The sequence below is a fragment of the Bos grunniens genome, chromosome 4, assembly GCF_055505025.1.
Source record: "Bos grunniens cultivar Pamir isolate PY7600 chromosome 4, Bosgru_T2T1.0, whole genome shotgun sequence".
Taxonomy (NCBI): Eukaryota; Metazoa; Chordata; class Mammalia; order Artiodactyla; family Bovidae; genus Bos; species Bos grunniens.
In genome coordinates this window covers 43,116,655-43,128,442 of record NC_141168.1, presented here as the reverse complement: position 1 = coordinate 43,128,442, position 11,788 = coordinate 43,116,655, and the positions used below count along the sequence as shown (strand labels likewise).

The 11,788-nt window shown below is 51.7% G+C and overlaps 1 protein-coding gene across 2 annotated transcripts; it reads right to left on the bottom strand.

Moving 5' to 3' along the window:
• Positions 1-1,099: 1,099 nt before the first annotated feature.
• YKT6 (YKT6 vesicular SNARE protein) lies at positions 1,100-10,366 on the bottom strand. Of its 2 annotated transcripts, none has more exons than XM_086396113.1 (7): positions 10,135-10,366; positions 7,694-7,776; positions 6,407-6,507; positions 5,293-5,397; positions 4,964-5,029; positions 3,539-3,640; positions 1,100-2,867 (listed from the first exon to the last, which is right to left on the bottom strand). In XM_086396113.1, exons 1-7 carry the CDS (start codon positions 10,236-10,238, stop codon positions 2,832-2,834), a joined length of 597 nt encoding a protein of 198 aa, XP_086252239.1. In that variant the 5' UTR covers positions 10,239-10,366; the 3' UTR covers positions 1,100-2,831. The 2 variants fall into 2 exon arrangements, with proteins under 2 accessions (XP_086252239.1, XP_086252240.1); XM_086396114.1 differs by having other exon boundaries at positions 7,694-7,769.
• Positions 10,367-11,788: the final 1,422 nt, after the last annotated feature.

Sequence of the window (11,788 nt, the reverse complement as noted above, 5' to 3'; positions counted from 1 at the left end):
CAGGCATGAGGGCTGCCCAGGGAGCACCAGGGCAGATCGGAGAGCTTGGTGCAGAGAATCTAGGACAGAGCCAGTGAGCAGAGCCATCACCACCACCGCAGTATCTAGGGCTCCGCTCACCTATCAGCTGTAACCCGAGGCAGCTTTCCAGGCCAGGCCTCCCTCTGGGCACCTGCCACAGCCCCACCCCACCCCCGTTGGGGATCCTGCAGGAATCCTGAGGTAGACCAGCACTCTGAAACTGTCCCCTGGCAGCCCCCCAAGTAAGGATGGCAGGATAGGCAGAGAGAAGTCAGTGAGGGGCCTTTCATTTGTCGTTTTAAAGAACACCTGCTTTGGGCAAAGCTCCCTGGGCGCATGCCCTGGTGGGTCCTCTGAGCAGGAAAAGCCGGAAATGCCCAGGCTACTCCCTATTTCAGGGGTCTCCAGGTCAGTCCCAGGCCAGCAATGAAATAGGTGAGAAGCACGCACAGTCTAACCACCACCTGCCGAGGACATTCCCTAAACTAAGACCAGAGTTGCCAGCCTGCAAGGATCCGGGGCGCACAAGACACTCCACAGCCCAGCAGACAGATCTGGAGTTTCTGGGTGTGGCCCCGGTTCTGTGGCTGTGAGGAAGCCTCCCAGGTGGTTTCTACGGTGCAGTGAAGACCAGGTCACAGGACTCAGAGCAGGACTTCTCTCTACTCTGGGGCTCCCTCCCCCACTTCCTGCTAGAAAGGTCTAGGGGGTGGGGAGAGGAGAATGGGGGCATTAAGGTAGAGGCTGCTTCCCCCCAAGATATGGCGAACCCCACACTCGGCAGGGGCACAGCATGAGGGGCAGGGCTCCCGTGGAAAGGGGTCCCTGTGGCTCAAAGCACATTGTGTGCTTAGCTGCTTGTCATGTCCAACTCTTTTGTGATTATGGACTGTAAGCCACCAGGCTCCTATGTCCATGGGATTCTCCAGGCAACAATACTGGAATGGGTTGCCATTTCCTACTCCAAGGGGATTTTCCTGACTCAGGGATCAAACCCGTCTCTTATGTTTCCTGGATTGGCAGGTGGATTCTTTACCACTAGTGCCACCTGGGAAGCCCAAAACAAAGCACAGGACTATTTTGGAATTTCAAAAGACAACTTTATCCACATAGGAACCTTCCAAACAGAACACAGAGAAAAGTTAGGCAGCAGTTATTAAAATACACTTTGCCAAATGATTTAACATGAGAAGACAAGAGGAGCTGGAGGAAGGGTGGATGCAGAGGGCTTGGCCAGCCCTACTCACCCTTGTCACCCTCTTCCCAATCTTGGCCACCCCCCACCCCCCACCCCCAGTACCCTCCAAAGTGGGAGGAGTCAGACACCTCTCAATCATCCCTAAGGGGTGGTCATGGCCACATCAGAGACCAGTGAGCAGGCCAGGTCTGCGCCTTTCAGGGGTAAACATGGCAGAACTCACATGGGTAGGCTACTTTTAGGCCAAGTCCTCTGGTGGTACAGTGGCCAGAGACAACGAGCAGCTGGCAGGTAAACTTCTTAGGGTGGGTCCTCAGAGGCCACGCAGATCCCACTTCTGGCCCATGCCAGGGAATTCAAGGCCACAGGCACTTCCTGTCAGGGCAGTGGACCTCCTCGGCAGGGCAAGAACAGAGGGCTCAGGGAAGGACACCGGAGGATGAGACCACACTGATACCGCTCCAACAGGGGCGTCCATGGAGACTGGTTCTCAAGGGTGTGTCCTGAGCCTGTGTCCTTAGCAAGCACAGCAGGGCACTAGGAGGCGGTTTACAACACGGCAGCAGGGCCCACAGGACCAGCAAGGCTGAGAAGAGCTGGAACCTCCTGGGCTGCTGCCTGGCTTGCTCCCTGCACCTGCTTTTAGGGCAGGGTCTCAGAGCCATAGGCCTCATGCTGCTGGGGGCAGGGCCGGGGTGCTCAGCAGTGCTTCTGCTGGGGGCTGGGCTGGAGTGTGGACAGCTCAGACCACAAGTGGATGTTGGGAGCCCCCAGGCTGGCTGGCATCTTCTCTTGGTGCCTAGAAATGGTGGCCACAGTGAAGGTCACTTGCTAAGACATAAGTCCCAGGTGATTGTCAGAACAGTCTTTCTTGTCACCAGAGAGGCAAATGACAACTATTCACGAGACTGCAGCACACGTGCTCTGATCCAGATGTTCAAAGCCAAACTGCAAGTCAGGGCAAGCGCCCCCTCCCCTACTTCTAGCGTTCTTTACGGAACTTGCTTGCTGGATGGGTACCGCAGAAAGTCAAAGTCAATCTCAGCAGGAATGCAAACCAGGTCTCAGAATTTATGAAGTCCAGTAGCTGTCTCCTCCTAACACAGAAGCACTGGCCTGAGCCCCCCACCCCGCCCCCATGCCCACTGCAGCCCCACAGTGGCTGTCCCTCCCCAGTCCTGGAGTCAGGGCACCCTGCTCCTTGTAGTGTTAATAATTAGTATACAGACAAAACCCAAACATGTGAAGATCCACAAAGAGCTGGCTCTGAACCCCCCATGGGCCTTGCACAAGTTGGGGGCCCACATCCTTCCCAGGGGATTAGAAATGAGCCCTGTAGCATCTATGGAGTCACTGAGTTTTATGGTTCCATTTGGCCCCCAAATACACATTTAGGGGCCTCAGTATCTTTTCAAAAATAACTAGACATGTGAATTTGAACGTTCCCCACCCCCAGGTCCCCATCCACCCTTCGGTTTCTCCCAGGAGCTCCAAAGCCAAAGTTGAGTCTGTCCCACTTGGGTTGTTACAAGGTGGCTCTGCTTCCTGGGGGGCCGTGGTTCTGATGTGAATGATGGTGACGTTCCAGCGCAGGGGCCTCTGCTGGCAGCCGTCACATGATTGCACAGCACGAATTTTGTTTCCGGGCCTTGAGAGAGACAAAACAGAGCTGAAGAGGTAGACCTCAGCACACGTAGAACTGGGAGCTCTGAGGGGACCAGCTGGCCTTAGTAGGGGCTCTGGAATCACCAAGCAGAGAGAAGTGGAGGGAAGCCATCCAGAAGTAGTTCACACTCCCAAGATTATTCTGTCCACCTTCCATTAATGCTATCGATAAGGAAGGAAACTTCCTGTTGTTTAGCCAAGTATAAAGAACAAGAATGTCTCTTCCTTCGCTCCAGCCTTGACTCCCCATAAAGTTATCTGACCCCATGGGGGTATTTCTCACTAAGGATATCTTCAGAGAGCAGAGAGGTACCCACTTGGTTCATGGGGCCTCTGTTACCTCCTCCTTCACCTCCTGTTCAGATACCTCCTAACCCCAAAGGCGTCTCCCTCCAAGGGACATCATCATGACAGCAAACGCGTGTGGGTTGACCAAGCAAATGCAGCACCCCTACTGTCCAAATGGTGCAACACTTCAGTCCAAGTTAACAAATCAGAAACGTCGGAACCTCTCTGGGAAGGTGGCACCCCTCAGACAGCAGGGGTGAGGAGGACCCATCCTCACTTTGGGGAGGTTGGGGGAGGGGGGGAAGCAGCCCAGAGGCAGGGAGAGCTGACTGACAGGGTGCCCAGGAGCGGCCAGGACACACTCACCGTTTTATAGAAGGCTTTAGACTGTATTCCCAGCACTTCGGATTTGGATACCAGGTCATCGAGCTTCTCACCTCGTTCTAATAAAGACTCCATGGTGTTGTGCTGGACAAGAGGAAAGATACAAAAGAATGCCTTGCTCTGTTCACAAGGTGAGCAGACGCCAGTCCCTCACAAAGCTCAGTCACAGCAAAGTGCTTCCTTTGGGCTCCTCCCCCACATGTGAGCATCAAGACACAGTGACCCAGGCCTGTGGAGGACACAGGCCTAATGACCTTCCTGGAGGATCTAGAAGGTTCTAACTGGACTTAAAGCACTGCACCAAATCCTCCAAAGCACAGGCTTAGATAGCCACACTCCAGGAGAGGTCCCCTGTGCCTGTGTTTACACACACACATTCCTACTGCACAGCTGTGTCATGCTTCCCCCAGCGGAACTGTGTCCAAATCTCACGACTATCAGCTCTGTGAGAGCGCCTCTGCACTTAGTGCAGACAGACCCTTTCCAAACACATGAGGGATGGACGTCCTCACAAGAGCCCCTAGCCCCGCCACCAGGGCCATCAGGAAGTGGCTGACTTGCTCCCACCCCAGATGGCCACTGCTTAAACTGCAAGGCCCTCAGAGGCAATTGGCATTACCCTAGGTTTGGACGTATCAAACGGCACAGAATGAGAAATGAGCAAAAACATTCTTTATCTCTACACACGGCTGAGCAACTCAGATTTCCACCATAAAAAGTTAACTGGATCAAGACATGAATGGGATGGATAAAAGGCAGCATGACCAGTAATCCAGGTTTTATCACTGTAGCCAGAATGGGCTGGGTGACCTGGACCCATCTGCTCTGTGGACAGACAAGGAAAGACAGTGGGCGTGTCCCCTGCCTCTGTGTGCTTGCTCACAGACTGAGGCTCTGAGGCAGCAGAAGGCAGAGACAGGGCTTGGTTAGGAAACCTGGAGAAACGTTACAGAAGACAGACAGGTGCCTGAAGACTGTCATCTCTTAATTTTCATTCCAAAGCCAAAGGTAACTCAGAGTTTAAAAACAAAAGCAGAAAACAGCAATTGCAAACTAGATTTCAGGTAAAATGCAGGGTTCCCGCTCTTCTCAATCAGGCCTGTTTCTGACAACTCGGGACCTGTATTTAGTCAGAGAGCCTCAGTGTGCACTGAAACCCACACTCGGAAAAGAAGGAATCTGCTGGGCTGTGGGTCAGGCCAAGGCAGGCACCATGGAGGCAGAACCACAGAGTGGTTGTCTGAGAGAGTCTGGCTTTCAAGCCTCTGATGCACAGGGACAGGTGGGCCACCACCACTTTCAGAAGTGCTTTGACTATGATTAAAACAAGCATCAGCTGCATGGGCTTGACTGCTGGCAAATCTTTTTGCCTGTTTCTGGACTTGGTCCCCTAATTTACTTACTTACCAGGATGATCTTGGTCTCATCCAGTTCAGCCTGCACTTTAGTCATGGGGTCAGCTTCTCGGGGGTTCTAGGGAAGAAGCAAAAATAAAAATGTCAGGACTGGAGTGGCTGCCTGGAAACAGGGCTCAAAACCAAGCAAGCTGGATATACTTTTGGAAGTTAAGAACCACAGGCTGCTTAAACACATGCTGGAAAAGCAAAAGCCTGCCTTGGAGCTCAGGTCTTAATGCAGGTTCCTGCGATCTTCAGGAGAACATCAACTTCCACATCACCCAGAGTCACAACCATCAGGGCCATTGGCTTTTCTGTTTCACAGCCTTTGCGCCTTACCTGGTATCTACTGAGTTGACTGTCCAGGCCTGAGTACCTGATGGTATCAGGGGATCCAGTTGGCCAGTCTATCCTGTCGACCTGCTTGGAGAATTCGTCTAGCACCTGCAAGACAGAGGAGCTCAACAACACCCCCATCTCAGTGCTCATCCGAAAGAGGCTCTCAGGACCCCAGGACCCACAGAGGAAGGCAGAGGAGGATGGCTAATGGCAAGGGAGAAAATCTAGGTCCAAGTTTCTTCTTCCTCAGTATTCTTGGAATTAAAATCCAAGTATGCCCAGCCTGATATGAACCTCATCTGGGAATGATAAATTATTAGAAATTCAAATTACAGATTTCCACTTTTCTCAGGTTGTGAATTTCCAGGAAAAAGGATATTGGAGCTTTAATTTTTCAAAACAATTCTTCAAAAAGGTAATTAGATCCTTTGAATTTAAGCAGCCACCAGACTTCATGCGCTTTTACGCACAAGTGTTTTAGGGGATGTGGGGTCAGGGTCTTTGAGGAGTTTATCATCCGCACCACAAAGAAACACATTGAAGAATGAGGAGGCACCAGCCCCACACTGGGGAAAGGAGCAGCTGTAACTGCAGGATGGGCCAGCAGGGGGACTCCTTGAGCAGAAGCACGGCAGGTGGGGAGGAGCCTGGTGTGTGCAGGGATGGCCTGAAAGAGGGGAGGAGGGGAAGAAGGGAGGTGGGTCATGGGGCAGAACATGCAGCCTAGTGTGGCTCAGAAGGAACTGAAAGTCACGACTTTCAGGGCGGAAGCAGGAGCAGAGCTGGCAAGAGGAGTGAGTGGGGGCGAAAGCACAGCCAGAGCTGACCTGAGGGCCCCACCGGGAAGGGGAGATGCTGGCACTCTGTGGCTTACAAGGAGAGCCAAGGTGGCCCCAGGGACACTAGTAGGATGAGAAGCAGAAATCAGTGGGGGACGGGGGTAGGGCAGGATGAGACAGACAGGAATGAGAAGGCTCCCAGACTGTCTCTTGGTTTAGAGTGAGGAGGCTGAAAGCAGGCTGATTTTGGACACACTATTTCATCCCTTACGTCACTCCTGGCCCCAGTCCATGCCTGACTGCCCAAGTACAGTCCAGCCAAGCTGCAAACTCACCTTCTCTAGCAAGGTAAAAGCCACCCGGGATGGGTATTCACTGTCAGCAATGACCACTCCTGCAAGACTGTCATTTCTCACGTAGACATGGCACAGATATTCTAAGGAGACAAGAGGATGGCATGAGGGCTTTAGACTTTCTCACCCCCCAAAGCCGCTGGACTGATACAGTGCTGGGCTTCTGTCCTCTGGGTTTATGGTGAAGTCCTGCACATAGGGTAGCACGTGTGGGGGCTCTGCTGGCAGTGTGGACCAACATGTGGTTCAGGGTGAGTGAAAGTCCCAAGGCCCAGTGCGCAAAGCCAGGGTCCAAGGACCATAGTGGCGCAGAAATACCCCAGGAAACGGCCCCAGGGGCTCGTCTGAGTCCTACCCTGAGCTCGAGGTCAGGCTCCCCTGTATCTTGGAAGCTGCAACCCTCAGAGGTGCTCTGCTCTGCTCCCAAGCTGATGGAACTCTGGACAAGCTAAGTGGCTTCCATTTTCATATATACACAAAAAACTCAGTAAAAGATTTCCTGGCTTGAGAAAATCACCTGTCACGGCCCTAGGCTTCCTCACTACAGTAACCTAGCCTGCTCCACTCTGTGGTGAGCCTTGGTGGGGATGGGGCAGGAGAGGGAGGAAGAGATAAAGCCCATCCAGAAAAAAATGAGCCACTGCTGGCTGGGGTCTCAAGTACGACTGTGCTGATGTCATCGAATTATCAAAAGGTACAGCCTGTATAGGGCTTCTGCAAAACAGTCACAATCCTTGAAATGATTTTTTGTCATTTGGAAAGGATTCAGAGATATCATAGCAAACCAAGTGCCCCTAAAATAAATGCATAAAAATTCTTACAGGAAACCTGAATCATGAAGAAGAAAAAACTAAGGTCATGAGGAAAAATAAGGGGTCTCCAGGTTCCTGGGCAAAAGCACTAAGAAGCACAGAATACAGTATTTCCTCAACAAGGCTGGGTGGAGGTCCTTTTCTGAGACGTTTACAACTCCAAAGGCAGAAGAGGACAAAGCAGGAAAGCTGCTTACTGCTCCAAGAGAGGCAGACCCTAACTGTAAGCGAGTCTAAGCTTTTGGGGGTGATTTAACCAAGCAACCGACATACCATCAGTGGGCATAGAATTTTGCATAACAGGAAATGGAGGAGGAGGGAAGAGAGAAGCCAGCAGAGGATTGTGGGCCTGGGAGCCCTCTCCGTCGCAAGGCAGCCCTCCTGTGGACAGAGCTCTGGGCCACCTGAGTTGGGTGGCTGGGCCAGCACGCGCTTACCAGGTGGTGGGCCCTCTTACCTTGTTCCTTCACAGAAGCTCGGCTGCCTTTCGCTGAGCGCTCCACAATCAGCTGACTTGTGAAGGTCATGAACTCCTGGACGCTAAGAAACACAACACATATTACCTGTTCCTGTCACCTTGTCCCCAATACAATGCAAAGTGACCCCTGAGCTTATACACTAAGGAGACATTGCTTCCTGGTTTCATTCCTTCCCTCCCAACCTTAGGAAGAACTAATAAACACTCTGTCGATGTCCATGAATACAGATAATTACACATCATCACAACCATTCAAACCACATTTGCTTGCTACTGAGCAGACCCAAATAACCCACTTCCAGACTTCTGGGGAATCTTCTACAGGTTATAGTTAATTTAACATTTTGGTCAGAGTATGATTTGGGACATAGCAGAGAAGCAGAGGCCAGCTCCTGTTCTCAAGGCTCCACTAACTCCCAAGAAGCGGAAGAAATAAAATCTGTGATGGAGACACCTAAGTGGTCAAAACTGTTCAGCGGATGCACAGTCAGTTATGGCAGCTGCCACGCGCTGGACCCTGCAATGTGACAGGCATCCTCAGTGAATGCTGGCTCCAGCCTCAGGTCGGCTGGGGCTAATCCATTGTACAGGCCCGGGACACTCTGGACGGAACTGAGGGCAAGGGCTCAGCCAAGACAAGGAAACGGAAAATGGTTTGTACCACGGCTGAGGGAGAGGAGGAGGTTCATGGGCCCAAGAAAAAGATGTGGCCAGCATGGAAGAGTCACAGGTGACAACAGTCCAGCTGGAGGAACCAGAGTTAAGAAGAAGCCTCTGACTGGAAACGTCATATAAAGGGCTGTCAGCGCAGGGTCCTGACTTGTGGAATCCACAGTTGGTTCCAGCAGATTCATATACTCCTGAGATCACACCAAGAGCCACGCAGCAGAGTGAGGACTCACAACGTCTGTAGTGGACTTCCCTGGCTGGGATCCCAGCTCCACCACTTACGAGATGTGTGACCTCTGGTAAGGGACTTACTGCGTCTATATATTGAGACGTGCTGTGATGACTAAATAAGCATTTAGCACGATGTCTGGCGCATAGTATTACTTGTTATTATTATCCTGAGAGAGTGAATAGGATCAGAAAAATCCCTTAGAGGTAAGTCTTAAAATAAGGAAGTCCTTGCAATAAAACTAAAAAGAGACGGAGCTTAGAGTAGAACTATAATTAGACAAAGGAAGAACTGCATTCATTGTGACATTCTGCATACAAGTGCCAGAAAAGCTGGAAAACGTTTTGAAGGTCTGAGGTTCGCATTCTGGTAATCATGAGGTGAGCAGGACAGAAGACAGGAGGACTTATGAGAAAAACAATGGGCTCAACTGGACTATGTGTTGTTTTAAGAGACACTTGTAGAGATTTCCCTACAGTACTGCAGTTGTATTAATTATCTGAAACTGGTCTGGATACCGAAAACCAGTGAGATTAAAGTCCTAAAGTGAAATCTCTGAGGATCATCAGTAAATGTGGGTAGGGGAAAGAGAGAAAGGAAAAGAATCAAGAGTTAACCAAGTTAGCACCCAAAGTTCCATCACAGAAAAGCAGCAACACAGAACAGAGACTAGAGGTCATGACAGAGAATGCTAAGTACCAAGAAGGACCCAAAAAGCAGCAGAAAGTTTCAACAAAATAACAGGAGGAATTGTTTGAGATCCCGCCAGCAAGCCACTCTCATCAAGAACGAAACAGCCCAATGAAGTAATGCAAACAGAATCCAGATGCCACCAGACCTGGAGACTGGGTGACCACAGACTTTGTAGGGTCTTTCTCCCTTTGTGCCTGAGTCACCGTCACCCCTCCCACGAACAGGCTGTTAAGTGTCTGTGATACTTCTAACACGGACTTGATTGCATTACAGTGCCTCGCAAATGTTCAAAGGCTTGTAAGCCCTAAAACCTCCATGCTTCCTTCCAAATCTTCACTGTAGAACCCTTTTGTACCACTAGAGGCCAACCGTAAAGAGCATACAATTTGGGTTGGAGTCCTGGCTGGTTTGGTATCCATCTCCTGGGGCCTCAGTGACTTCTTCCGTAATATGACAGAGTGTACCAGGAACCGAACTGCTGGAAAGCCCAGCCAAATAATACAAACGTGGCGCTTAAGATGTGTCACGTGAGCTTCCTGGGTCAGAACCACTGAGTGGGAGTTGCTGGTTTAAGATACAGATTGCTGGAACTCAACTGGGCGTCAACCTAGGGGAATCTGCACTTTTTCAAAGCCCCCCGGTCATTTTTATAACATAGAAAATTTGAAAAACCCGGATTACGGACTACATTCCAGAATGGGCTACAGGCCGAGGAAAAGGCCACCGGCTCCAATGCGGGAGGCCAAGCCCCGGGCCTCGATTCCCGGGCGGTCTCCAACCCGGACCCCAGGCCTCCCCGTCCGGGCGCCGCCCTCGAGGGCCCGCTCACCTGGATCTCTGAAAAAAGCTGAAGGAGGACACATCGTATGCGGCCTTGAGCAGCACCGTCTTGGACTCGCCTTTATACAGGACGCTTAGGCTGTACAGCTTCATGGCGCCGGGCCCTTGGGCCGGCCACCCGCCTGGCCGCGGCACCGGTTCGCAGGGAGCAGCGCAGCGCCGCCCCTCGAGGCCGCCGCCGGCTGCTGACGGGTCGGCCACCGGCTTCCTTCTCCTGGCTCGGGGTCCACTTCCGGTTCCGGTCAGGGGCTGCCGCCCGAGGCCTAACGGAGTCTTCTCGTGCCCCGGATGCAGAAAAAGTAGCCGGAAACACGAACGAGGGGGTGGTGCAGGGTTTTGCGCGTGCGCGTAAGGGGCTGTGGGGATTTTGTAGGCCAGCTCGCTGTCTCACTGGGAGTCCTTACCCTTCTCCCGCTGTCCTTATCCCTCCGAGGCCTTCTCCCTCCTTCACTAGCCGTCCTGAGTCCTCCCAGCGCCCCCTGCTTCTTCCCGGTCCTTCTGAGTACTGTAGGAACACCTGTGTCCCGGGGGCTGTCCTTCCTCTGAGCAGTTAGACCCAGAGCCCCACCCATGCCCCACCCACACGCCAGTACTTTGTAAACCCTACACCAGGGACTTTGATTTATGCGCGAACTGCCTTCTAGAAAAGTGTTTGGTAAATCAGATCTGCTTTTTGAGTGAAAGGCAGGGACCTTTTCGAGGCTCCTGCCTGGAGGTGAAGGCTTGCATCTCATTTTCAGTTAATTGAACTCTCTCTTGCCCTTCCCACACCTGCATCCTGCCTGCGTGAGAGTAAATTTCTGGACACAGGACCCCCTGAGCACGAGTCTGCAGGCCTCAGTTCTCCTGGGCCTGCCAACTACCTGTGAAATCAGCTGCCCAACCACTGATCTGGGAGCCAACTGCTAACCTCAGAGTAGCAGAGCCATTTCACTTCAAAAGGAGCAGAAATTCAGCTCCAAACTGAGGGAGCACTTGGCATACCATGACTTGGAAAACCTCATTTTGTTTGAAATGTTGGAATAATGCTTTTTCAGTGGATAGGGGTGAATGAGGCTCAGTTCTCTGAGGTTCAGTTCAGTTCAGTCGCTCAGTTGTGTCCAACTCTGAGACCCCATGAACTGCAGCATGCCAGGCCTCCCTGTCCATCACCAACTCCTGAAGTCCACCCAAACCCATGTCCGTTGAGTCGGTGATGCCATCCAGCCATCTCATTCTCTGTCGTCCCATTCTCCTCCTGCCCTCAATCTTTCCCAGCATCAGGGTCTTTTCCAATGGGTCAGCTCTTCACATCAGGTGGCCAAAGTATTGGAGTTTCAGCCTCAACATCAGTCCTTCCAATGAACACCCAGGACTGATCTCCTTTAGGATGGACTGGTTGGATGTCCTTGCAGTCCAAGGGACTCTCAAGAGTCTTCTCCAATACCACAGTTCAAAAGCATCAATTCTTCGGCGCTCAGCTTTATTTATAGTCCAACTCTCACATCCATACATGACCACTGGAAAAACCATAGCCTTGACTACACAGACCTTTGTTAGGCAAGTAATGTCTCTGCTTTTTAATATGCTGTCGAGGTTGGTCATAACTTTCCTTCCAAAGAGTAAGCATCTTTTAATTTCATGGCTGCAATCACCATCTGCAG

What these genes read in the sequence shown, in the direction of transcription:
- YKT6 (XM_086396113.1), bottom strand. Translation starts at nt 10,238, where the DNA reads ATGAAGCTGTACAGCCTAAGCGTCCTGTATAAAGGCGAGTCCAAGACG. An exon ending in AGCTTCTGTGAAGGAACAAG is followed by an intron (nt 6,508 to 7,693) that starts GTAAGAGGGCCC and finishes TTGTCTCCTTAG; the next exon opens with AATATCTGTGCCATGTCTAC. An exon ending in CTAAAGCCTTCTATAAAACG is followed by an intron (nt 2,868 to 3,538) that starts GTGAGTGTGTCC and finishes GTCTCTCTCAAG; the next exon opens with GCCCGGAAACAAAATTCGTG.